Source organism: Cervus elaphus, chromosome 21, assembly GCF_910594005.1.
Source record: "Cervus elaphus chromosome 21, mCerEla1.1, whole genome shotgun sequence".
NCBI lineage: Eukaryota > Metazoa > Chordata > Mammalia > Artiodactyla > Cervidae > Cervus > Cervus elaphus.
This window is the reverse complement of record NC_057835.1, coordinates 34084064-34111713: the sequence shown is the minus strand read 5'-3', so window position 1 is coordinate 34111713 and position 27650 is coordinate 34084064. Positions and strand designations below refer to the sequence as shown.

At 44.8% G+C, this 27650-nt stretch overlaps 2 protein-coding genes across 2 annotated transcripts in view; both read right to left on the bottom strand.

Annotated features, from left to right (window-relative positions):
• The window catches only part of ADHFE1 (alcohol dehydrogenase iron containing 1), a 32495-nt gene extending 8352 nt beyond the window's left edge, over nucleotides 1-24143 (bottom strand). The window contains exons 1-13 of the mRNA XM_043880289.1: nucleotides 24043-24143; nucleotides 21204-21241; nucleotides 19188-19234; nucleotides 17383-17436; nucleotides 16976-17130; nucleotides 16467-16663; nucleotides 14339-14416; nucleotides 12966-13071; nucleotides 8950-9102; nucleotides 6712-6810; nucleotides 3632-3710; nucleotides 3363-3459; nucleotides 776-933 (exon numbers count right to left, since the gene is read on the bottom strand). Of these exons, the coding sequence (XP_043736224.1) occupies nucleotides 776-933; nucleotides 3363-3459; nucleotides 3632-3710; nucleotides 6712-6810; nucleotides 8950-9102; nucleotides 12966-13071; nucleotides 14339-14416; nucleotides 16467-16663; nucleotides 16976-17130; nucleotides 17383-17436; nucleotides 19188-19234; nucleotides 21204-21241; nucleotides 24043-24098 (1317 nt within the window). The 5' untranslated portion in view covers nucleotides 24099-24143. The remainder of the gene's footprint in view (nucleotides 1-775; nucleotides 934-3362; nucleotides 3460-3631; nucleotides 3711-6711; nucleotides 6811-8949; nucleotides 9103-12965; nucleotides 13072-14338; nucleotides 14417-16466; nucleotides 16664-16975; nucleotides 17131-17382; nucleotides 17437-19187; nucleotides 19235-21203; nucleotides 21242-24042) is intronic.
• Nucleotides 24144-25716: 1573 nt separating this feature from the next.
• Nucleotides 25717-27426, bottom strand: RRS1 (ribosome biogenesis regulator 1 homolog). Its single transcript, XM_043880328.1, has one exon. It carries the CDS (start codon nucleotides 27322-27324, stop codon nucleotides 26227-26229), a length of 1098 nt encoding a protein of 365 aa, XP_043736263.1. The 5' UTR covers nucleotides 27325-27426; the 3' UTR covers nucleotides 25717-26226.
• Between the last annotated feature and the right edge of the window lie 224 nt (nucleotides 27427-27650).

Genomic DNA, 27650 nt, shown 5'->3' with positions numbered 1-27650 from the left:
CATCTTGGATAGGAGGACTTAGTGCTCTGGACCTGGTAAGCATGGTGGCATCTCATGGCTCTGAGCTCTCCATTTTATGGTGCATTACAACAAATAGGGTCTTGGGCTATTAGGTTCTGGTGCTATAACACCTGGGTATCTGATCTTAAATGGAAACATCCAAAGGGGGATAAACTCTCTTCATAAGAGCCTTGAGAGGGGAAACTTTACATCTGTTATGGTTCTACCACATAAAGGACAGCTGCTTGGTTTAAATTCTTCAGGAACATAAAAATAAGACCCAAAGTGACACAGATATGTATACATATGTATATGTATAGCATCTACAAGATCTAAAATAAGTTAAAAAGTGATTTCATAATCATCTTCATTTAAAGGCCATGTCTGTTCTTCACAAGGTAGTAGAATTTGTAACTCTTTATACTGGCAAAGTGGTCCTTTTAACTTCACATAGTTTCATAGGGGACTATTGAAAGAGCAGAAATGGAGAAAAGGAAAATTCTGCTATACTCAAAATAAGCTTGGTTTTTTTTGTCTTAAATTTTTATAAAGGATCCCTTCGTTACATCATCAAAGCTTCACACAAGCCACAGTTTAATGGAAGAAGACAAGGGTGAGGGAGCTTTGACCCCTTTCAATGGGGAAACGGAGAGCTGTTGCCTGGTGTGGGTAGACCTGGGTTTCCATCTCCCCCTCTAAGATGCCCCAGGTGGACCCCGTCTCTCCTGGAGCCTGATGCTTCTCAGACTGGAGTGAGGATGGCTGCGTCTCTTACCTGGGGCAGCGTTCCTTTCACCAGCGCGGGGATGTCGGCCTTGGAGTAGCCAATGGCAGCCAGGCCGTCATCCACATCCAGATCGAATAAGAATTTCCGCAGCGTGTCTGCCAAGACAGGCCCAGCATCTGGCCTCCTGGCAGTGCGGGTGTCAGCGCCTGGAAGACACAGAGCACTGACTGTAGCGGGAGGCGGAAGCCGGCCCTGGGTGTGAGTCAGGCACAGGCTAGCTGAATACACGACCTGCGGCCGGCTCCCTCACCCCAGGACAAGGGCGCGCTGTGCCTCCCAGCGGAGGCCGGCCCAGCGCTCAGCCCCGCCAAAGGTGGGCCAGCCTGGGAGCCCCTCCAGAGAGGAGCCGGGGTGCGGGGTGGGGGCTCACTTGGCTCTCACATTTCCAACGGGCAGCTGGCCCGCCGTGTGGTGGGAAGAAGAGGAGCAGAGCCAAGAAAAGAGGCACAGGAAGGAGACCAAGAAAGAAGGCTGGCGTTTGGCTGAGGAGGATTGAGAAAATCTGTCTGTGGGAGAAAACAGTTTATGTAACTTTCAGGGCTTGGAATCTGCTGACATCTAGAGGTCCATGCTTTCACTGTCCCTTCTCACAGTCACAGTTGAAGAAAAGAAGACAAGCCCTGGGTCTTGTGAGACAAGACAGAAGTTCAGAAAACTCTGCCAAAAAGGAGGAAAATGAGATGACAAATGGATTCAGTATGGCCAGAGAAGGAATATATCTCCTGTCTATAGCTAGAGAATTTTGGGGGGCTCTGTTGCCAAAGGGCAGGTTCCTTTAAATATCCTTTACAGAACCTTTCGGGCAAATTTAAGAACAAGGAGTCTTTTAGAAAGCAGTATTTATTATGTAGGAAATGGCAACCCACTCCAGTGTTCTTGCCTGGGAAATCCCATGGACAGCGGAGGCAGGTGGGCAACAGTCCATGGGGTCGCCAAGGGTCAGGCATGACTGAGCAGTGAACTTCGATCATATCACTGAATAAAGAAGAAGGCTGCCAAGGGTTGGAGATTTGCAAGGGCAGAAGATGGTTGGATGGTATCATTGACTCAATGGTCATGAGTCTGAGCAAAATCTGGGAGACGGTGAAGGACAGGAAAACCTGGCGTGCTGCAGTTCATGGGGTCGCAAAGAGTTGGACACGACTGAGTGACTGAACAACAATTTGGACATGATTACTAATTAATGCACAAAATCACAGAGATTTTAGTCTGGAAGGGCCAGGGGGTTCTGCCCTCAGGCAGGGTGGCAGTGACAGTTCTCAGATGAAGAGAACCAATCCCAAACCCTTAGCACCCTTGTCCCCCATCTATTCTAGCTAGACACATTCACTGCCAGGTAGTGAAGCAATCTGTGAACAGATTGCAGCATTATTTATTATCCAGAATGCCCCATGCTATAGTCCAAGTCCACTTTCTCTGTATTGGTCAAAAAGAGACTAGTATGTATGGTTTGCCTCCATATAGAAGTATATTATTAAATTAGGTTTAGCCTCTCTGTTCTCTGACAGAGAGAACTGTTTAAGAAATCCAGGAAAAGGTATAAATAGAACGAGATACAGAGCTAGTTGGGAGAGCAGCTGGACAGAAAGTAAAGCTTGCCTGACAAGACCAGTCTGTATTACATAGCGGTAGCTCAGATGTGGATGAAGTAGAGGGTGACACACGATACGGGGTTTATGAGGTTTTTATGTCCTCAAGATTGCTGCCATAAAACACATCATCCAAACCTCCAGGTTTTCCTAAGAAGTGTTTTAGAAAAAAAGAGAAGGTAGGAGAGAGAACAGACGGGTATAAAGTTAAAATGATCTAAGATACATTATTGATTTTGATTACAGGGAATCAAAATATATAATGGCTAATTTCCCAGGTGGCTCAGGGTAAAGAATCCGCCTGCCAATACAAGAGAAGATGGTTTGATCTCTGGGTCGGGAAGATCCCCCAGAGGAGGAAATGGCAACCCACTCCAGTATTCTTACCTGGGAAATCCCATGGACAGAGGAACCTGGTGGGCTACAGTCCAGGGGGTCACAAAGAGTCAGACATGACTAAGCGACTAAGCACAGCACACAAAGTGACCATAAACATATTTCTTGTAAGATTCGAAAGGTACTGTGGGTATCTTATCATAGACATGATTTATCAACAGAACAGCAAACAGATTCTTCTTTGGGGAACTTTCTATAAAGTTTCTAGTTGTTTAGGTTCTCTATAATTGGGAATTTACTGTTACTTCCTGATTTAGACTCACTTTATTTCCTATTAAAACAAGAATCATTAGTAACATGAATAGTATACAGAATTTAACTTCCCTTGGAGATGAAAACAGGGGAAATATTATTACTATAAACTTAGACTAAGCAATACCTGGTTCCATTTCATTGCTAATAGATTCTTAGAAACACAAAATTACAGGATTTTAGTGCTAGACAGGAATCTGGGAAGGTCACTGACATTGTATTATTAGATTATCTCAAAGCAGTATTTTTGGTATTAGTCTTTATGGCTTATCTTCAGAAGCAATCTTAGGAAATGCTCCACAGATGTGGGTCACAGAGTTATGACGAATGGTTCATACCCAATATCTCTGCCACTTCCAAGTGCCGCTCAGGAAACATCTGTGATGTAAACGTGAACACTGCGGGGGAGGTGAGCACCACAGAAAGGCCATGAGGCTGGGGAGAAAGGAGATATGGTGACTGCTGGGGCAAGGCTGGTCTTCAACCTGAATACTCTAGATATTAAAGTGCTTTATCCTGTATTCCAAACAATCAAGAATTGACAGAAAACACTGATGGCAATTGACAGGAATCTAAGATTAAATTAAGGCATTTATTATGATTTTACCACCAAGGGATGATCCACATTGTAATCCTTTGCTTTATACGTCTTCACTAAGCCCGAAATTGGGTAAGACATTCCATGGCTAGAAAAAAAATAAAGTCCTTATATTGACATCTAACAAAAATTCAAGTTAACAATACAAAGATACTCTTATAGGAGAGCCCCTCACAGTCTCTTGACAGTATTATTAACCCACAAGGTTAGACATTTTGTTTACTTTGATTCCTATGAGGATATATTATTATGCAATTGATATTTGGTATATTCATTGACAAAACTACTGAAATGTTCAAAATCAAATGCTGATAAAACTACATGCCATTAAAAAGTATTGACGCAGAAGTTGCTCCTCGAGCACATTAGTTAACCTTATGATCTTGAAGAAATCAAGAATTCACTTTGAAGTTTTTTAAACAATCTTCAGGGTATGCATTTTCTATCTTGCTCGGCACAGCCTTGGCAACGTGCTCCTTCACAAACTGAAGATGTTGGTGGGAGTTTTATGAACCAAGATGTACTGTGCTAGACGTGCAAACTTGTTCCACCAGTGATCCGTCTTGCCAGTGATTAATACGTTCTTTTAAAAGCTACGTACTAATGGGAACTGAGTCATACATAATTATTTCAGTCTGAAAGGCTATCAAGAAAAGGTACCATGGTTTTCATTTGTGGGGATTTTTTCTGTTAGTTTTAATGGGAAAACTCTATACTCTCTCAAATTCTTAGTGAACAAATAGGTCAATATAATAGTTTATAAGATGACTCAGAAGATACACACTGTGAGAAGTTAATATATTTACAATTAATATTTTGAAAATGAAATGCTTTACAATAGTAAAAGCATCTGTTAATGTGGGTTTTATTGGATGACTTTGTTATTAGTCAGTAAAAAATTTATATTTCATAGAAAGATGAAGTGTTTTGGTGAATTGTGTGGTTATCCAAAAAAAAAGGTGCCCCATGCCTGTCATCACTCATAAAGCAGATCAGAAGGTATAAGCTCTCTGAGTTGTTGGATAGGAACGTGCTTAACTGTTTTCAGGCTCCATAGTATTCAGAAAATTATAGCTTGGTGTTCTTCCACTATATGAAAGGATTCGTGTAGCTTTCAAAGTACCTTTCTAACAGTATCCAATATTTGATTTCTTTTAACCATTATATATATTTGTTGTAAAAAATAAAAATGATCCATAATCCTATTTCTTCAAGATAACCATTATAGAATATTCCCTTCTAGTCTTCTTACACATATCTTTAATTTATGATTGTATTGTGTATTCAATTTTAAACACTGCTGTTGACTTAGGGCTTCCCAGGTGGTGCTGGAGGTAAAGAACCTGCCTGCCAATGTAGGAGATATAAGAGACACAGGTTCGATCTCTGGGTTGAGAAGATCCCCTGGAGGAGGGCATGGCAATCCACTCCAGTATTCTTGCCTGGAGAATCCCCATGGACAGAGGAGCCTGGCGGGCTACAGTCCATGGGGTCACAAAGAGTCGAACATGACTGAAGCAACTTAGCATGCATGCACATGGTTACTAATATTCTTGAAAAATACTTTCCCATATAATTTTTACTCTTTTAAAACATTATTTTTGATGGTTTATTCTTTGAATACTTAAATTTAGTAACCATTCCCAAACTGTTGGGAATTTAGGTTATTCTTAAAATTTTCAATTAAAAATAACTTTTTAGATGAATATCCTCATAAGGAAAGTCTTTGATCATATCATGAGTATTTCTTTCAGCTACATTCCTAAAAGTAGAATTCATGGGGCAAAGGGTAGAGGCATTTTCCAAGCTCTGAGTAGATTTTATTCATTTGCTTCTTAGAAAGTTGGTGCCTATCTGTGCTCCTCACAGCAGAGTTTGAGGGTGACCATTTCATTGCACTTCCACTAGCAAAGGCCAATTCTTTTAAAAAAACTTTTTATTTTGTATTGGGATATTGCCAATGAACAATGTTGTGATAGTTTCATGTGAACATGGAAGGGATGCAGCAATATATATACATGTATCCATTCTCTTCCAAACTCCCCTCCCATACAGAACAAGGGCCAATTCTTAATTTTCCATGTTCACTGGTTTTTTATTTTAAGGCAACATACCAATAAATTTCTGATCAAACAGATTAATTCTGGGCTATCAACAAATATTCTAATCCCTTCCTTTTTGAGAGAGATCAGGAGAAGAAAATCCTGTGTTTGGTGTTTGAAAAATCCATGACAGGTGCCAAGGATGTGGAGAAATCAGAATCCCCATCCACTGTTGATGGGAATGCAAAAAGTACAGCCTCTTTGGAAAACAGCCTGGCAGTACCTCAGAATTTAAACACAGAGTTACCATGTGACCAAGCAATTTCACTCCTAGGTATATACTCCATAGATGTGAAAACATTGGTCCACAGGAAAACTTATACATGATTATTCATAACAGCACTATTCATAATAGCCAAAAAAGTGGAAACAACACAAATGTCCATCATCTGATGAGTAAATAAAATGTTAGGTATATCCATGCAATGGAACATTACTTGGCAAGAAAAAGGAAAGAAGTACTAATAACGTGTATGGAATGAACCATGGAAACATGATGCTAAATTTAAGAAGCCAGACACAAAAGACCACATATCATTTGTTTCCATTCTATGAAATGTCTGGAAAAGGCAAATCTATAGAGACAAAGTAGATTAGTAGTTGTTTAAGACTGGGGGTATAGGAGGATTGGTGGGTGACAGTTAAGATATATGGGATTTCTTTCAAAGGTGATAAAATGTTCTAAATTGATTATTGTAATGGTAGCACAACTTGTGAATATACTAAAACCCGCTGAATTATAAATTTTTAATGGGCAGATTTTATAGGGTATGAATAATATGTCAATAAGTCTGTTACCACAAAGAAAAAAAAATCTATGACCCAATAAACTGCATTTGAACTAAGAAAATATTATGGGACCCTAAGTTAAATTTCTTTTTTCTGTAGCACGTTTAAAATCTTACAACACATCCTAAATGATAGACACTAAAATAAAATTTAAGGGCAATAGCTTAGGTGAAGAAATAAAATCTCAGATTTGCTCACCATAGATGAACACCAGCATTTCCAAAGCCAATGCCAGCAAAAGCACTTGCTAAGTGCATATTAGACCTTGCTTCAAGATCATCAGGATTTCTGACAGCCCTGTGGATGATATAAACACATAACAATAATATATCAACATTGGCATTTCCTATTGAAATAAAGAGCTGCCTTAGGGAAAGATCTGGAGGAGAAAAAAAAAAAGAAACACTACTCAATAGGAAGAAAAATTAGGCAAGTTATTCAAATGACACCTTGTCTTCTAGATGAAAACTGAAGGGAAATGTATTTTCTTGTCAGTGGTTGCAGCAAAGGCATATATTATGCCGTCAGGCTGCTCATGTGATAAAATTACCAGGGGAAGAAAGCACTGACCCTTAAACTGCAAACGCTGCTCTAGAAAAGTGCCTGGAGACTCATTCTTCTTCTTCACTTGTCAATGACCTTGACTGTGGTTGCAAGTGGACCTAAACACATGCTCAGGATGCATGGGTCCAGGCTGGTGAGATGAAGTGAGTCCCTGTCGCCTGGGGGTACCTACAGGCCAGACAAGCTGCCCAGACATCATGCTTTCTGTGGCACCGCCCAAATTGGACGCACTGGAGACCTCTTTTGGTATCTGCAAACTGCATGTTATTTTTATACTTTTTATTGTGGAAGTGGCATGTTATTGTAGGACGAGCCTTCGCTCACTCCATCCCTCCCCAGTGCCATACAGGAAAGGCCAATTCTCAAAGGCCGCTTTCAGATATAGTTGAGCCTTCCTGCTCCAGGACTTGGAAGCCCTGCCCCAGGAGGGAATGCCTGGGACAGCCAAAGGAACCACTTCCCACTTGCTTTTCTGTGATTCTGCCTGGAATAAGGGTTCCTGCTCTAAAATAAAAATGCCACAGCCTTTTCCCTTCTTTTATCTGGAATAGTCAGGCAACTATCTCTTTCCAAAACCCAGGGTCAGTTCCTTATTCCCGAATAGCAAGATGAAGTAGTGGATGGTGGAGTTGTGGCCTCTCCTCTGTCCATTTTGCCCCTTCACCTCCCACGGCTGCTCTGCCGAGCCTGTGTCCCTGCCACACACGCTGGCCGGCCATAATCTGTATCCGCTTCTACGCAGACAGATGCTCCCTGATGCCCCTGCGAGTACAAGATAGTTCGTGATCCTCCCCCAGCTCTGTTGCAAAATGTGGTCCTAGACCCCACCCCTCCAGCCAGAGGAGGCCCTGTAGTCACATCTAGACCAAACCTGCCCTATTCTTTCCCTCCATAGTGTATACATACAAAGATGAGTTTGACTTTGCATAAGTCTCAATATCTTAGGGATCACTTTTCATCTCCTAGTGTATCTTTGCTCTCTCATGAGCCTGTTTCATGCATAAATCTTTCAAAATCTTGTGGGAATCTTTTCAGGCAGACTTTTCTGTCTCCCAGGACAGACAACGGTACACATTTCTTTTTGGTGTGCCACACAACATGTGGAATCTTAGTCCCCTGACCAGGGATCAAACCTGCACCCCCTGCAGAGAAAGGGCAGAGTTTTAACCACTGGACCACCAGGGAAGTCCCGACATTTATTTCTTAAATTGAGGTTCATGTGCCTTTGCTTATGGGTTGACCTTGTGTGCCTCTGGACGAGGCCTGGCGGGGCAGGACCAACATCTATCTCATGGTTCTCATTTCTGCCCTTGGTGAGCAAATCTCAAAGGACATCCCCCAGCTTTGGTTTTGAGGTTTTGATGAACAAACCTTCTGCGTGTGCGCGTGCTAAGATCCTTTAGTTGTGTCCAACTCTGTGACACCATGGACTGTAGCCCACCAGGCTTCTCTGTCCATGGGATTCTCTAGGCAAGAATACTGGAGTGGGGAGCCATGCCCTCCTCCAGGGGACCTTCCCAACCCAGGAATCAAACCTGTGTCGCTTGTCTCCTGCATTGGCAGGCAAGTTCTTTACCACTAGCGCCACCTGGGAAGCCTCCTAAAAAACCTTCTAGCTGCATCCTTTATAAATCAGGCTCCCCTGTTGTCCCCATCCTGGGCTTTGCCTTTCTAGATCGAGGGATCTGATTGTCATCTGTCCCCTTGGGGCTCCCTCCAGAGGTTGCTGGTCTCTGGTGCTTCTGTATGCACAGTGACTGCTTTTTTGGGTGAACAGGCTTGCTCAGGACATTTCAGGATCTGGTGAGCCACATTTCATGAAGGTGGAAACTGGTTTCTCTGCCCTGCTTCTGCCGCCTCTGGGCCACGTACCTCTTCAGATACTTGGCAACGATCCGCAGTGCGTGGACTGCCCAGATGTCGCTGATGGGGTTGCTGCCTTGGTAGGCTGGCCGAGTGATGGGGCTTGAAGGGCAGGGGCTCCGCATGTGATACGGGAGGGCAGTGTAGGACTCCAGGGCGTGGCTAGCAAGGAATAGTCAAAAATACCCAGTTGAAAGCATCCTCTTTTTCCTTCCCTCCATTCAGATCACAAACTGCCTCAGAATGCTTGGTTCTCACTCCCCCGTGGACATGCTTTGTAGGGCTGATAATCACAAGGCCTCTCACTAATCTGTCTCTTGTCCATGACAGTCATCACTTATTATAGAAATTAACACAGTGACAGAGGAGATGGTTGGATGGCATCCTCAGCTCAATGCACACGGGTCTGAGCAAACTCTAGGAGATGGTGAAAGACAGGAAGTCTGGCATGCTGCAGTCCATGGGGTAACAAAGAGTCAGACACAACTGAGTGACTGAACAACAACGCAGTGAAGTTGGCATTAACAGCACTACTGTGTTTTTGACCAGTATGTGTTAAGATTACATATGGTTCCTTTCTAGTACCAATACATCTTTATAATGTTGAATTTTTAAACATTTAAGTTGTGTTAAAAAAAGCACTAACCTGAAAAATGACTTTCTTCTAAAGTATATTTACCATTTTATACCCTGCCTTGATCAGATACCATATTACTCACCCAAGGAGGGTCATAATAGTTACACTAGCCTCCTATAAGAGTGCAGTGCAGTGGGTCAGCTCCCAGGTGTGAATTCTGGCACCAGGCTTTCCCACTGTGGGCCTGGAACTGGGAGGCCCTGGGACCGGGAGAGTCACCATCCTACTTGTGATTCTAAGGATGAGGAGAGCTCATAGTATGTCTTTCTTCACGGTGCTGATGTGAAAATTGACACAGGTAAAAAATTACTTAGCATATTGTACCAGCACTTTGTAAAATTTATCATTCACCATTATTAATGCTTGGCCTGAAAAAACATCTACTTCTTTTTCCTATAGGCCCTAAATTCAGGGTTGGCTATTTTAAAAACAAAGTATCAGAGTTTCCTTCACCTACTGGCCTGCTGTGAATTCTAACTAATCAGGTGCAGAAGATGGGAATAAACATAATCATGCCGATCAGTAACTCATTGGGAGCACAGTATAACGTGAACTGCTATGTGTGTGAGTTACACCTCTCAGTCTTAGACTGGAGAATTTACTCTCATCTACATGTGAGAGGCAGATAACATCTTTTGAAACAAAGTATTAGAACTTCAAAAAGCATTAGTTGGTAGACAAAAGCTATGGGTTTGTGGTTCTAAATAGGAAATGTGGACAAAGCAATAAGGAGGTGTCCATGTGGGGCGGAGGGGTGGTAACAAGCCTGCCAAGGTGCAGAGTTGAATTGAGTATCTGGATTCTGGCCCAAGACTGGATCTGTCTTTCAGGGGTAGATTCACTGAACTGAGCTCACAGAAGTGTTAGTCGCTCAGTTGTATCCAACTCTTTGTGACCCCATGGACTGTAGCCTGCTAGGCTTCTCTGTCCATGGGATTTTCCAGACATGAATACTAGAGTGGTTTGCCACTCCCTTCTCCAGGGGATCTTCCCCACCCAGGGATCGAACCCAGGTCTCCCACATTGCAGGCAGACTCTTGACCACCTGAGCTACCAGGGAAACTGTGTGTAAAACTTGGAAGTCTGATTACTGATTTCCAACAAGAAATAGAACCTCTCTCCATGACTGTCCAGTCCTTTAGGTTCCCCCAGCTAAACTGGGTGTCCACTGTGGTCAGCATGGTAAAGAAAGTCATTTCCTTGGTGGAGAGTATTCCTATTAGCCTCTTTACACTGGAGACAGTATTTTTGCTATGACATATCTGCTCAGTTTTTAATAACCTGTCAGGGCTTACTTTCTCTCTGGAAAGAAATTGCTTCACTTTAAATTCCATATGCCACTAATAAAATGTATTTTGAAAGAAAAAAAAAGAAAATAGAACCTCTGAGGGGGGCAGACATCTGAATCTTCTAGATGGCATCTATTCTCCCTGTTGTCAAAGCTGTGGATGCTAATTTATGATCACAAGGCCCATGGAGCCCTAACCAGGGTCACTGCTCCTAAGGTTGAATATATGGGTGTATCCATCTTCAGTACAGGCCACTGGGCCTCGGGGGCAGACTTCTCCTTGGACCACGTGTGCTCTCCGGTGGTCAGTCCTTGCAAGGGCCGCTGCCATCACTGACTTTTGTTCTGAGCTCACTCCCCTCCCCTCTGATTGACAGCAAAGTCTTTGGGTCTGTGGGTCATTCATTTACATGTGACTGCTTTGGTCTGTTATATTAATATATTTATTATGCAGTTCCCAGCTAGGGAGGGTAATCTCATTTCCCTTATTTCCAAGTTATTAGAGGACAACTCTCCAAAGTACTGACAACATCAACCAGGATGAAGTTGGACACAGTTTTCTCCCGTTTCTTGGCAGGCAGCGTAATGCAGTGAGAAAAGCAGACCATGGACTGGGATAGACCTGGACATGAACCCTAACTTTGCTGCTGCCTGCTCGTGTGAACTTCACTCAGCAGGTATTAACTGAGTACCTATGATGTGACAGCCCCTTTGCTAAGGGAGAGGGATGCAGAAGTCCGTAAGATGGTCCTGTCCTCGCCAAGCTCACAGTGCAGTAAGAGAGACATCATGCAGAGAAGGGCATCTCCAAAGCAAGGCACAGCCCCCCAGTGGGGAGAAGCAAAGCACGGAATTCTTGAGGAGGCGGGGAGCAGTCCGCAAAGGCTCCATCAAGGGCAGGATGCCCCAGTGGAAACGAAGGATGACTTCCCCAAGCAGATAAAGAGCTGAGCACTGGGACAGTCCAGGGCCAAAGAAACTTGGCCTTTAGACAGGAGGTGTGGAAATGCAATGAGACTGATAAGGTGGAGGGGCATGTGTGTGTATGTGCACAGTGGTCATATTGCATTCAGGAAGCTTCTTGAGGCCAGATGGAAGGAATATGGGATGTGAGCAGGAAAACTGATGAGGAGGCTGCTGCACTCGATCCAGGCTTGAGCTGAGGTGGGACCATGAGGCTTGAGAGCAGCAAGCAGATGGGAGAGATTCAAGCAGATGAGAGTGAGCTCTGTGGCTAGGTGTAGGCACAAGACAAGGGATAAACTCATACTATGTCCTGCTGCTCACTAGGGTAAGGAACCCAGGAGGAGGAGCTGTGAGGGGTGAGGGGGTGGTGGTGAGAGAATGGTCAGATTTCATCAACTCGAAGATGCCATCCATTATAAGATGCACCATTTTAAAAAAGTACCACTGAGGAAGAAAACCATACAGCATGCCACAGATATACAGATATGCCCTGATTTCAGAGATGTTAAAATGGAGAAAAAATGTACATGCGCAAATGGATGGTACAGCTGGGGCCAGCTGAAAGTGAAGTGCCCATGGGTGCCTGTGATGCCACTGGAACAAAGTGCCCAGAACTTGAGCAGAAACATGGATGTGGGAGCCACCAGCACATGGCAGCTAAAGCCAGGAGAATACGGGCTGTGGCTCTGGGCGAGTTGCTAAACGTCTCCAGTCCAGTTTTCTTTTCCGCCTGGCACAGAGCTGTGGGGAAGTGGTGAGGTGTAAGTGCCGACAGTGAGCCTGTCCAGCTCAGGAAGTGGACACTCCTGTCCCTGCTCTCTTCCTCTGGCGGCAGCCCGGGGTCCCTGAGCTGGTACAGCAGAGGCAGTGCTGTGGGCCTGAGGTGCTGCATACCCGTCTCTCTGATCCTGTGGCTGCAGCTGTGGCTGGGCTGGTGCAGCGGCTTTGTGACTCACCCAGGACCTCGCCTCCTTTTTACAGCTTCAGCTTTGTCATCCAGGCAAGAGGATAACGACAGCCAAAGCTGTGGTTGTGGAGCACGATCAGTGAGAGCTTAGCAAGTGCTTTCAGCAGTCAAGTGCTGTGCATTGACCCGAGTCCCCAAAAGTCCCTGCAGGGGGCCTGGGTACCTACCAGAGCACATCGAAGCCACTGTTGGCGACCACCCGCCCAGGCATGTGCAGGGTGTGCAGAGGATCAATCAGGCCCAGTGTGGGTTTGATGGCTCGCGAAGCAATGCCTAAGACAGGGATTTGCAACACAGGCCATAGGTATGGACACAATTTTTTTAAAAATCAAATAACTTTAGGGTAACAAATTATCCTAAAAAAATCAAAATATGAGATAAGATTCATTCTCATTTAGGGAGGCAGCAAGGAGCAGCAGAAAGAGATCTGGAGTCCGAAACCTGGGAATTTCAGGGCAGCTGAAGCTCCCTGCAGTTTACAAAAGCCACTATCCCATCTGGTCCCAGTTCCAGGCTGTAACTATAGTGGAGTATTTACATCATGCAAACACTACAACTCAGGGCTTATGTATTCGTAAAACTCCAGAGAACTGGTTTACCAGCACACTGCTGGTTTGGGTCCTGGCTCTGTGACTTACTGTGTGACACTGGTACATGTCTGTGCCTCTCTGAGTTCTCTCTCTGAGAGCTCTCTGAGTTCTCTGTAAGATCAGACTCTGGTGACACAGGGCCTCCATCCCTCCCAGAGATGTCGTAAGGACCACATTAGATAACATAATAGGGAAGTCTTTTAAAAAAATGTAAGGGAGAATATAAGTGTTGCTTACTATTATTAGTGTCTTTAACAATGTCACAGGATAATATAATTTAATTTAAAAAGAGAAGTTACCATAAATGTGCAGTTCATTGCCAATGTGTTCTGCTACAAAGCCCTGGAAGAAGGATGCTGAGCCATCTCAAGGAGAGGGACATTGCTCCCAGATTAGCTGAGAGTTGGAAAAGATGATAGGATACAGATGACAAAGAAGGTAGAAGGCAGAAGAGTCGGTACTTGGGAATGGGGCTGGAGACATTAACTGGGAAGAAGCATGAGGGAACTTCCTGGAGCAGTGGGAATATCTATATTTTTATTAGGGTGGGGGGTACATATGTGTATATATTTGTCAAAACTCATCAAACCAGATTCTTAAAATTATACATTTTATTATTAAAAAATCACATCTCAAAGAAAATGAGTTAGAATGTAAAAAAGCTAGGGAAGGGAATAACCATTTGTCATTGATATACAGTCACAAAATTGGGCAGAAAAATGGCCCTGGTTCATGGCATTTCAATCTGCTTTTGTTGGTAATTCTCAAAAACGAGATTATTAGACTACTTCTACTCTTATATGTATCTGGGAAAAGAAAGAACATGTGTCTATGTGCGTACTCTTTCCTTAATTCTGTAACTCTTTGACTTTTAAATATTAGGATTAAAGAAAAGGGAGTGGAGTTGAAAGCTAAGAGAACTAAAAAACATTTATAGAGGATGTTCTTACCAGTTTTTACTTTCAAGTGTTCGTAGTCAAAAATGGCAACTCCGGTAGTTTCGCTCCCAGTGCCTGAGGTAGTTGGAACTTGAACAACAAAAAAGTTAATTTTAATAGAGCACCTAAATAAAGGTCAGTGGCGATACTTAACTCAGCCTCAGGAGATAAGGAGCAAAGTTAGAGAGGAAAGCTTTGTTGCTCTTGTTTATTCGCTCGATGTGTGTATCTGTGTTAACATGTATGCATGCTTAATGTGGATGGCTTCCCAGGTGGCGCTAGTGGTAAAGAATCCACCTGCCAATGCAGGAGACCTGGGTTTGATCCCTGGGTTGGGAAGATCCCCTGGAGGAAGACACGGCAACCCATTCCCAACCCATGGCAACCCAAGTATTCTTGCCTGGAGATTCCCAGGGACAGAGGAGCCTAGTGGGCTATGGTCCGTAGGGTCACAGAGTCAGACACCACTGAAGCAACTTAGCACACACATGCTTGATGTGTATGACTGTGTCTGCAATAACATGTGAGGAACAGGTCTGATCCCTGTGCTGGCATTAACTTTCTGGCATCTGTGTTTAACGTGTGTGTGTGCTGGCATTAATTACTCATGCATTAATACTCAGTATATATGAGGTACACACCTACATTAACATGCATGTAAACCTAATGCATGTGTACTTGATATGTATGCATGATGCTTGTATCTGTGTCAGCATGCATGTCTGATGTCCGTATGGTGCTAACATGTATGTATGCCCAGCATGTATGTACCACATCCACATTTGTATTACGCACATGTTTGTTTAACGTGTTATGTGATATCTGTTTGTGTATTAACAGGGAAGCACTCTGGGAGTCCCGGGCTCCCCCAGGGCCAGAGTTTAAGCAGCTGCAGCTTGGAATTCAAAAGCAGGCCTCTTGCCATCTCTGGGAAGAAAGCTCATATTTGCCATCTCTAAAAGACATCTTTATTCCCCCTTGGCAGCAAGCACAGTGACACCCTGCCTTTGGTGGGCTCCGTGGTTTTGTAGTTCAGTCAAGTTTCTAAACTTTACTAATCACCCCTCTGTGTGATGCTGACACAGTTTCACCACAGGGTTCCAATCTCCAGACATCAATTATGCTGCGCCCCACTGATCCCTCATTCACGTCAAAGCCGTTCATCTGCCGTCAACCCACTCCTGTCCCAACACAAGGCTCGGTCACAGTGGGGGTGGGGGAGGAGTGGGGAAGATAGAGGACAAGACATTAAGCTGATATTTTCCAGCTAGGGCATTTGAGCTGTAAGGCTTTAAACAGTGATGTGCCGACAGCCATAAAATGGAGGAAAGAAAAGACCAAAAGATACCCAGGTCTGCATGGACCAGACGAGCGAGCCTGATTTGGGTTTGCATGTCTGTGTCCTGTGTAGCCACCGAGCAGATGTCGGCCAGCATGACAATGCTATGCTGGCCACATGTCCTGGGGCGGAAACAAAGCCCCAGGTCAGCTGAGGAGCCATCATGTGGAAGAAAGGGTTGAGTCAACACCAGAAGAATGACAGCAAACATTCCCCTTCAACTCCCCAGTGGCTGCCAAAGCAGGACAAAACAGAAGGGCTCAGAAGACAGACCTGCCCAGAGAAGGGTCTGAGCATCTACAAACACTGACCTTCCTTCTCCTCCACATAGTGACTTCATAACTGAGCCCTGCAGACCCCTACCACTGACCCAACTGCCTCTGTCTGTGCGGTAACGAAGACCAGAATTTTAAACATGAATGAATTTTGAATCTATTTTGATCTCCAAACAAGGTATTGTATTAAAATGAAGAAATCAGAAAACTTTGGAAACATACACCCCCAAATCACTGACTTGTATCTTTCCTAACAGGGCTTCCCAGGTGGCTCAATGGTAAAGAAATCTGCCTGCCAATGCACGAGACGTGAGTTCGATCCCTGGATTGGGAAGATCCCCTGGAGAAGGAAATGACAACCCACTCCAGTATTCTTGCCTGGGAGAATCCCATGGACAGAGGTGTCTGGCAGAGTATGGTACATGGGGTCGCAAAAGAGTCGGACACAATTTAGCAACTAAACACCATGACCAACGTCTTTCCTAAGGCCTTTTGTCAATTGCAAAATAAAACAGACAGTGTTTACCTGCGATCAGAGGTTTCAGCGGCACAGTCACAGGCTTTCCCTTCCCAATGGGGGCATTGACGTAGTCTAGGAAGTCAGAGTCAGGGCTGGACGAATACAGATTAGCGGCTTTACAGGTGTCTATGGTGGAACCGCCACCCACGGCCAGGAAGGCATCGAAAGCTCCCTTTTTGGCAAATTCAATGGCTTCCATGAAGCTTGGAGAAGGGAAAATGAATGCCATTATGTCAGGACTTCCAGAAATAAATTGCCATGCCATTAAATAGGGCTTCTCTGATGGCTCAGACAGTAGAGAATGCACCTGCAATGCAGGAGACACGGATTCGATCCCTGGGTCGGGAAGATCCCCTGGGGAAGGAAATAGCAAACCACTCCAGTATTCTTGCCTGGAGAATTCCATGGACAGAGGAGCCTGCAGGGCTATACAGTCAGGTCTGGGGCAAGTTTCAATCAGCACTGATGTGTATTGGCTTCTGCTTAAAGTAAATTTAACAACAATAAAAGAATACCTTGTATCAGTTGGTTCCACTCTCACATGATCATAAACCTTAAAGTTTATGCCATTCTTCACAAGGGAATCCATCGCTGTCTGTACAGGAGGGAGTTGGGAGAGGTTCTTGTCTGTCATCAAACAAACATTTTTAGCACCCATGTTTTGTAGGTCCTACAATAACAAAAATAACTTATAAGTTAAGTTTGATTGCACAAAAAATGTAATAGACACTTCTGACAAAATTAACATTGAGTCCAAAATAAAGGACTCCCATCCAAGGACTAACCAGGCCTGACCCTGCTTAGCTTCTGAGATCAGATGAGATTAAAACAAAGTATCAACAGTTGTTAATATGTGCTTGCTATAATATATATATATATATAACATTTATAGTAGAAGACTGTAGAAATCTTAAATACTTGCCATGCCCACTTCCTTTGTAACTCCTGCTCCGTATCTAATAGTTGAAACAGCCATCTGAGGAAAAATAAAAGATTTAGGTGACAGGTGTTTGGAGAGTTGGTTATTTCACTTCTAAAACCCTGAAGCCGTTCTTCATTGTCTAGATAATAAAGTATATACGCCCCAGCATGGCCTTCTAAGTCACCCCAACTGGCCTTACACACATCACACTTCTTTAAGCAAACATTCCTTCCAGTCACACTAGAATTATGTATATTTTCCCAAACACTTCATAATCCTCATTTGTTTCCTCAGCTTGACATGCCTGCCTCTTCTTGCCTCCACACCTAAATGAGTTCTTCAGTATTTTAGTTTCCAGTGTTAATGTTGTTGTCTTTGTGTAGTTTTCATGCCTTCGTTCACTCATCCAACCATTCATCTATCCAACCCCCATTGCATGCATGTATCCATCCCTCCATCCATCCATCCTTTCATCCAACCAACACTGCTGAGTGTCTGCTATGTTCCAGGCATGTGCTAGGCTCTGGTAGTACAACCGTGAAGACAAACATGGCTTCATAGTTTACAGCCGAGAGAAGAGCTTTTATACTGATGGAGGATGGGTTACTTTTGGCGTGAAGTCATGTTTTGTTTGATCCATGTTATGTTTAGATTTCTTTTATTTCTTTTTGGTTTGGATAGTAACTCTTATTATCCAATTAAAGGAAAAAACCAAAACAAAACAATGTGACCATCTGGATTCCTATCTCTCTTGAATAATCAGGCAGCGTGTATGCACGCTAAGGCGCTTCAGTCATGTTCGACTCTTTGCAACCCCATAGACCGTACTGCACCAGGCTCCTCTGACCATGGGATTCTCTAGGCGAGAATACTGGAGTGGGTTGACATGCCTGCCTCCAGAGGATCTTCCCAACTCAGGGATCAAACCTACGTCTTTTATGTCGCCTGCACCGTCAAGTGGGTTCTTTACCACTAGCACCACCTGGGAAGACCTCAATCAGGCAGTACCGGCTGCATTCCAGCGGGGCTAAGGGCAGACTGGACCCTTTAGACGGGCCAGTGCTCTCAGCCAACTCAGCCCCATCCTCCCAGTCTGTGCCTGGAATGATTAACTGTCAGGCCTCTGGTCACATTTTAATTTATGATCCCTGAACTAGAAGGAGACAGAGATTTAACATATAATTATGTAATCAGTGTGATAAAAAATTCATCACAATTAATTGTTCCTTTATTCCTGCTTCAAAGATTACTTGAACCTCTTTTGGGGTTGTTATAATTATAAAACTAAAGAAGATTTATCATACAACATATAAGATGGAGTTTGTAGAACTGGGAATCTGTCCTGTTTTAATGGCTGTATGGAAGACAGCATTCTACACATTAGTCATGTTACCAGAAGATTTATATTCCATTATCCTGACAAAATAACTTTCCTAAATAGGTGCTGATCAAACAGTAAGGTTAGGGAACATCAATTAATAACAGACTTCAAATGAGGTAGTAATGCATTAGGGAGATACTCTGGTTGTACATTTTCAGGTCATTCATAAAAGAATGAATGAATGGGGACTTCCCTGGTGGTCCAGTGTCTAAGACTCTGCTCTCCCAATGCAGTGGGCCGGGGTTCAATCCCTGGTCAGGAAACTAGATCCCATATGTCAAAACTAAGAGTTTGCATGCTACAACTAAAAAATAGATCCCACTTGCTGCAATAAAGATCCTGCACGTGCAATGAAGATCTGGCAGCCAAATATTATACATACAGAAATAAATATTAAAAAAAAAGAATGAATAATTAAATCTACCTCGAAGGCATAATCTGTTGTTTTCCCAGAAGGTGAAAGTCCAGGAGCTAGAAGTAGAAAAGTTAGCATCAGAGTAGGCCTCAGAAACAGAGCAAAGATGTTATTTGATAGTAAGTTGGGATAGTAAGTTATTGTTATTTGATAGTAAGTTGGGATTTCAGCAGTGAATATAAATATTTCCTTTGAAGCCTTACTTAAAATACATTTCTCAGTTTCATTGTTGCCTATTCAATTCAAATTAAACTCTGCATTTTAAGAGAATGTAATGCTAACTTGATGCAGACTGTGAAAATAAAGTTATTTAAAATCATTTCTCCATTGAAATTAAAATATACTTTTGAAAACATAATGAGTAAAAATCTGCTAGAAAAAATCCTCTGGACTCAATGGAGTTTGATTATTATTAGAGAACAACTATTAGTAAATTCATTCATTAGAGTCCTGCTTACACTTCTTTAATAACTGCGACTATTTAAATAAAACTTCTCTCTATGCAGGGTACTTATCACACTAAGATATTTTTCAAGCTTATGCCTATGAACTATTGAGTTTTCTCTGGGAAATTTAATAAAAATTTTTATAAATGGATATTTCTTTGCAAGGTGCCAGGTTTAGTTGTGGTGAAAAAAATTTTTTTTTTGTCTTATTGGGACAACAAGAAGTCTCTACTTAGTGGATTTCATCTTTGTTTTCATCTACTTGTTGTTATCAGTCTTGACCAGTCATAAGATTGAAAAAAAGTCTACATAACAATTTTCACTACCATTTTTTTTTACAAGACAAAGAAAAGAGACCACAACTGGATAACAATCTACCTTTGGTAGAGGGCAAGGGTATCCTTAATCATATTTCAAATTTCTTTTGATACTGACAGGCTTTAAAGAAATTGTCTATTACTCCAGTAACTAAAATTTAGGAAAAGACATAAATTGGATCTTAGAAAACACTGAGATTATCTTTCTCTAAATTACTAATTTTATTGCCCCCAAATAGAAAACATTAGTGATTTGTTGTTGAAACTAAGTTAACAATTGCAGAAAAGCAGCTGAAGACAAAATCCTGTATGTGTCCATGAGGACTGAAAAGGCATGGCATGCTTCTGCGTGGTGGATGGCTGTTAAAGACTGGGGTGGTCCTTTGGCTGGTCCTAAAGAATGAGTCACTCTCATGGCAAGAAATAGGCCTTGGTTAGTTACTCTATCTGTTCTACTTCCAACCAGCTTCTTGGTGAGTTTCTGCGTAGGCTCCTGTATGTGCAGACCCCTCCTTTTCATCCCTTACCACTGTTAGGATGTGATATTTTCTCCTAAGAGGTGAAATCAGTTTTAGATGATTTAGATGATCAGATGTGACATTCTCGGGACCTGCTGAACTTACAGTGAGCTCCTGCTGCTCACTGTGGACAACGGATTTGGTAAGGATTAAGATGTCTGTAGGAACAGAAAACTTTTGTCATTTTTAATTATTAAGAAATAGAGTGTTATTTTAAACATCAATACAAACTTTTTTCCTTCTGGGAACCATACTGTTCTTGAGACTCTTTTTTGGAATGTATGAGAACCTTTCAAAGATTTCATCTTGATTAATTCTGTTTGATGAATTCAGACCATCCTAAAATCCTATTTGCGTTACCATTTTTAGCTTTGGCAAATAATTCTATTTCAAAAAGAAAGGCACTATAAATAGCATTAAATGTATATTTGAGCCAAACACATAATGAGTAGCATACATTCAGCTGACATAGTTAGAACTGTTGTTGTTTAGTTGCTCAATCATGTCCAGCTCTTTTGTGACCCCATGGACTGTTGCCCACCAGGCTCCTCTGTCTGTGGGATTCTTCAGGCAAGAATACTGGAGTGGGTTGCCGATCCTTCTCCAGATAATTAGAACTACATGTTACCAGTTTCAAGTGCAAAGCATCTCCATCAATCTTCCTCTCACACGCTTTGACTTTGTCCAAATGCATTGCCAAATGTGGAAACTGAAATTGTGGCTAAACGCAAAATGTGTTATTACCTTGGGAATAAGTATGAGAATGACTTGGGCACTGGCATCTAGGGAATCAGAAAAAGAAAAAAATAAAGTGAAACCAGAAAATCTGAACCTAGGAAGTTTTAAAGTAACACACATTGCATTCTAGTTTTAAGATGCTCTCAAAGTAGCGGCTATTGACAAACACTACACAATAGAAAGCCAGAAATCACCATTGATATAAAGCCAACTTGGAGTCTTTCCAGCGTTGTAGGATCATTCTTCCACGAATTATTCAAGCAGCAGTTAATGCCCATGGGGAACTGAGATGAGTGCTCCTGGGCTACAATAAAGTTTAAGATGAGGTCTCACCTCTTACTAGGTTAGGAGCTTTGGCCAAATTGACCCAGTGTTAACTACTCGCACCTCAGACCCCAACTCTCTCCTCCAGAACTTTCCTTGTATATTCCTATTATCTTCAGGGTGTTTGGTTCGTCTTCAAACAGGCTCTGGGCTGCTTCCTCTGGCAGCCCTTTGTGGCCTGCAGGCCCCCTCTGGTCTCCACGTGGGGCCTCCAGCCCTTCTGGCTCAGGGATTTCAAGTTGCCTCCCCAGCCCCGCCCTCCGTGTCCCCCTAAACTGAGATCACACCTGTCACCTTCTTCTCCCCAATCCTTCACCTCATTCTGCTCCTCCACAGATATCCCACGTCCTCCTCTTTCTAGAGCTTCCCTCCCTTAGCTTCCACGTCCTGGTCGCCTCCTAGTCCTTGGTCAGTCCCTTCTCTGGCTTCCTGTTCTGTTGACCGCCATCCAATTGAGCCTCGCAAAAGGGTTTGTGTTTCTATTGCCCAGGGGACCCTGTCCTGGTGGGTCCCGCAGGTAAGCGCGCTGCAGACCCCCCAGCCCCCAGCCCCACCCCCGACCCCCGCCTGCAAACTTGGACTGAAAACACCTGAGAGGGGAGAGGGGAGAAGGGAAAGGGGAGAAGGGAAAGGGGAAGGAAGGAAAAGCGTGAAACTCAATGATGGTCAAGATCTCAAAAACTGAATTAAATGAACTCGGGCGTGGGCGGGTGTGAGTCGCCAGCGTGAGTCGAGGTTGCCATCTGGTGGGCGCGGTGGAAAGCTCCACGTGTAAGGGTTTCTCCTGGAGCATCCCAGAGGGCCTGAGCCATCTGCAGGCTCCCGCGGGGAAAACCGAATAATGCACGGTCCCAGCGTTGTCCTTCACTTGGCATTACCTTCTAGGTCCTTCTCTGCTTTATGCCCCTCCAGGACAAGAAAAGGGACTCAAAGGCAAGGAAAGCTCGACACTGTGGGAGGACACTCCGCTTCTCTTTTTGTTATATAACTTCCAAGCTCTCAGTAAGTCAGTCAGTCAGTTCAGTCGCTCCGTCGTGTCCGACTCTCTGCGTCCAAGCTCTCAGGCTACCTCAGTTCATCATTTCTACTCCTCAGTTGTGGTCTGAATCCCACCACCTCTTGCCTTCTTTCGACCTCCACCTGTCCCCTATGTCCCAGCCTTCCCCTTATTTGATCCTTGTCATCATAGTTAAGGGTTTCATGCTTAAAACTCTCACCCTCCTCTCCCCTCTGGCTTGCTCATCCTCTGGTTTCTCTCTTACTCACCCACATGCTACTGACTCCATTTCCTTGGCCTCCTAAACTCTGCAAAGTTACAGCCAGGCTCTCACCTACACACCTTCTGGGATTGGCACAATTATCCTGATTTCCTTCCTGGTATCACTGATAAACTGGCCACATCTTAGCAAAGGCCAACCTCTCCCCTGCACACTAAATCTCAGCTCTGCTCAGCTTCTCAAAACATCCCTACCAACAGTTCTTCCTTTGCTCTCCTGCATCATCAACCCCCTCATCCCCAGCCACCCCTCCCCCTCCCCCCACCGCAACCCAGTTTGGGATTGACATGTACACGCTGCTGTATTTAAAAAGGATAACCAACAAGGACCTAATGTATAGCAAGTACACAGAACTCTGCTCAATGCTATGTGGCAACCTGGACGGAAGGGGAGCTTCGGGGAGAATGTAAATGTGTATATGTGTGGCTGAGTCCCTTTGCGGTTCACCTCGGTCTTCACATCCCTCCCTCTCTCCTGCACCCTCTGTCCTCTGCGTCCTGCACAGGCCCGTTTCACTCCTGTGCACGTGCTCAGTGGCTAAGTCATGTCACCGTGACTCCATGGACTGGTCCCTGGGATTTTCCAAGCCAAAACACTGAAGCAGGTTGCCATTTCCTTCTCCAGGGGATCTTCCCCACCCAGGGATCAAACCCGCCTCTCTTGTGTCAGCATTGGCAGAGGTTTCTTTACCACTGTGCCACCTGGGAAGCCCCAAAATAAGGACATTGCATTGGCCAGGAATCAGAACCCAGACCTCCCACGTGGCAGGCAAGAATGCTACCACTGAACCAACGCCTAACTTCACTGCTATCCCCTCATGCAATTCTCTGCTAACTTTAAACTGATCCAAAGCCTTTCGTCCTTGTATCCCCAGCATCTAGAATAGTTTCTGGTGCATTACCATACACCCAGTATACATGTGCTGATTGGATACAGGCATTTGTCTTGGTCACTGTGCCAAGCTGTCCGCTGTCTGCCTCGACTGCGACCTGGAGCTCTCCTCTCTCGACCTTAGTTCCCTTAACGGTAGATCAGGCGAAGTACAAGCGGCTGCGTTTGGCTGCTTGGCTACTTAGCACACTGGCAGCGGAGTCCAGGCCGCCGTGCTCTGCGGTACCGCGTCCCGGAAAGTGATCGGAGGAAAAACACGCGGGCCCGGGTGGGTCGCTCCCCAGGGGCTGCGTGGGCTCGGCCGCACCCTCGGGTCCCCTGCCTGCCCGCCCGTCCGGCCGGCCCGCACTCACGCTGCGCGTTGCAGAAGCCTCAGCAAGTGCACTACCCGGGCACGAGCGGCGGCCATGGCTGAGCCGAGTCTTCCTCCCGGCGACGCCCCCTCCGCCGCCGGCCAATCCCGGCCTCCGCTTCTCCTCCGCCCACCCCGCCGCGCAGCTCACCGGCTCCGCGCGGTCCCCCGCCCCAGCCACAGCGCTTGGCGGCGGAACATTTTCCCACTAGTTGAAGCTACGGCGGTTGCTCCAGCTGCAAAGTCTCATCGTCCACCTTTGAAACTGCCATACAGGTAACTGCTCCGGAGGGTTTTGGCCTGCTCTCCTGTCTCTAGATAAAACGCTCTATTTCACAAGGCAAGGACATGGGGGACGGAGAAACAAGGACAACCACCCCCCCTCCTCCCAAGCCCCAAATCCTTTAAATTGCTATTTTGCCTTCTTAAGTGTATTTTCAGAATAAACTAACACAACTGCATTTAAATTTAACGGTAAATAAGAACCTTGCAAAAAATCCGTTTTTTTTTTTTTGAACAAGACTAGTTTTGTGTGCAACTGCTAGATCAAGTCACAAAACAAAAGCCAGAAAAATTCCCAAACAAAACAAAGAACAAAAAAATCCCAGACAGTTGAGAAGAATTTAAAAGGTGTTAAATGCTCTATTAACGGTTTGGCTTTGGAAGAAGCTGTTCAGGATACCATTATGTTTTCTTTTTGTAATCAATGGTTAAAACTTGCCATGGTTACATGAGAAGGGAGAGCTTATAAGCACCAAGTCCTCCAGGCCCCAGTGGAAACGATGATCAATGATGGCACAGTTCAACTTTGTCAGAAGGTATGAGACAGTAAGTTGAAAATCTGTGTTTTTAGTAACCTATTATGAAATCGGAATTAATCTCGTCTTCATAGCAATTTCTAGAAGTAACTTATAAAAAGTGGACAACAATGGAAAGATGAGACAAACTCTCAATTATCCTATCAGGTGTCAGACCAAAAAGCAAGAGTAGGGTGGCTCACCAGAGCTATAATAGCAGAAAAGCCCCCCATTCTAGATCTGTATACTGTAAATCCTTTTCAGGAGGTATTTAGTTTTACAAAGATGAGTTACTCAAATCTGTTAGGGAAGGACACCCAGGATAACTGTAAATGTTTCACCTCCTAATTAGATCAGCTCAGGTCAATTTGACAAATCAGTCAAAAGATAGTAGTAATATTGCAAGTAAGGATTTTGTAGGTTTCTTTCTCTTTTCCCCAAACAGATCCCACCTGAAGCTTTAAAAAAAAATCTGCGATATAAATACTGATAAAGATTTAAGTATAAAATTAGGATTAGGACTTCCCTGGTGGTCCAGTGATCAGGATTCCACACTCCCAATACAGGGGGCCTGGGTTCGATCCCTAGTCTGGGAACTAGATCCCACATCCTGCAACTAAGACACAGCACAGCCAAATAAATAAACATTAATTGAGGATTATTACCATTATTTAGTGAAGCCCAAATTTATCATTTACAGCAAATTAATGTTTTCAGTGTTGAAAAGCATCAAATTTTGTTCGTGAAAGAGACATACTTTCAGTATTATATCTGACACCAAAAGCAGGATGAGTTTTTCTAATAAAGTGGCCTTGCTGAAATCATAATTTAGCTGCTACGTTTTCTAGAAAGTAAATGAAAATAATCTGTACCAGGTATCCAGGTTATTGGCTTTACTTAAGATTTGTACCAATAGCCAAAAAGTTAGAAGCAACATTAGACACAGACACATTTTTAATATAAAACCTTTACAACAGTCTTGAAAATATAACCTTTTTGTTCCCACCTGCTTTGATAAATACACAAACTTGTCATCAAAATAATGCAGAAACCAGCTATTAAGTCTCTCCCTTAAACCCCATCCAAGGTTTAGAAAGAAAAAAAAAGTCTGTTTAAAAGTAAAACTCATTCCTAGTTTTCACAGATTCTTTCCCTAAATCAGATATCCTTAAATACAACCTTTAATCTCCAGCCAGAGTTTTGGTTGTGGGAAATACATTAATTTGTCCAGTCCAACATTTACATATCATCTTCAGAGGAGGGCAGACCTGGCCCTTTAACTTCAAGCTCAATGAAGGCAGTGGCCAAATCTTGTGCATCTGGGTACTGTATCTAGAGCTTAGCATTAAGTACAGTTCTTGGTTTAGGAGAAGGTCCAAGGATGAAATTTACTTCCTCCTCTTTCCTCCTTGGTGTTGCCCCCCTTTTCTCTTGCCACTCAGGCCGGGAGGCCCGGAATTCATCTTGCCTCCCACACCCCCTCTCCTCTTCCCTCCGTGGCTGGGCGTGCCCCCTTTCCCCTTACCCCCAGGACCCTGTCGGCCCCCCTTTCTCTTGCCCTTCTGACTCATTTTCCTCCGCTTAGCCGCCTCCTCCTGGTCCTCCTCTCTCATCTGCTTATTGGTGGCCCTCGTAATGTCCAACTGAGGCTTTTTGCTGTTCATCACTCGCAGCATCTCCAACTGGCTCTTTCTCTCGGCCGCAAAGTCCCCGAAAAGAGGCTGAAACTTCCTCTTCTTGCCGGAGCCCCTGGGCGCCTTCTCCTTGGGCAGGCGCTCCTGGAAGCGCCCCACAGAGGCAGTGGAGACCTTGGCCACCTGCATGGCGCGGCCCAGCTCCTCCTTACTCTGGTGTCCGGTAGGGTGCATGCCGGCCGCGCTGGGCAGCTGCATTTTGTGCGCGCGGGCCAGGTTACGCAGCCGGTTCAGCTCGTTCTTGGCCACCCGTTCCTTCTTAGCCTGAATCCGCTTGGCGAACTGGTCCTCCATGGGGTCGGCATTGCCCGGCACCTCGATCAGCCACTCCTTGGTGTCGTCGCGGGCGCGCTGGTAGCCCCAGCGGCGGCGCCACTGGCCGCTCACCTCGTCCCACGCCAAATTGGTCTTCTTCTTGGGACGGATACCCTTGAGGCGCGCAAACTGCTGCCAGCGAGTAAGCGGCCGCGGCCGGGGCACCGGCTTCTCGCGCGGCAGACGAGTGCTGGGTTCCGGCAGCCGTGCCACCAGCGCCTCCTCCACGCGCTCGGTAGGCAGCTGCCACAGCTGGTTGATGAGCAGCTGCGTGTTGTCCCGCGCCAGGGCCTTCAGCTCGGCCTCCCGTGTGGGTCCCGCGTGCCGCAGCCCGGTCGGGGGGTTCCGGTCAGAGGCCAGCAAATTACCCAGGTCGAACTCCAGCTCCAATTCCTTGTGCACCGTGATGCGCTGCAGCTTCTCTGCCTCGTCCCGCTCCGCCTTTGCCAGCAGCTCCTCCACGCTCTGGCCCTCCATGGCTCCGAATCCGCTCGCTGCCTCTGGGAGACGGTTCCAGTCACTTCTACTCCACAGGAGTTAAAACCGCGGCACCACAGACACGTGCGGCCTCCCGGACGCTCGACCCGGAAGAGAAAGTTCCGTTTCCGGGGCACCCGGAAGGGGCTCATGGAGTGGGCTACCCGAGGAATGGCCGGCAGAGGGCAGTGTTGGAGAACAGATGAGATTAGAGGCGGCCCTTGGGGTGGAGCCGGAGGTAGGCGGAGCCGAGTCTGCGAATTCCGAGGCCTGATTGGGACCTTGGCTAGGATGAAGCTGCCGGAGGGAGTGGTCCTGTTCGAGTG

What these genes read in the sequence shown, in the direction of transcription:
- RRS1 (XM_043880328.1), bottom strand. Translation starts at nt 27,324, where the DNA reads ATGGAGGGCCAGAGCGTGGAGGAGCTGCTGGCAAAGGCGGAGCGGGAC.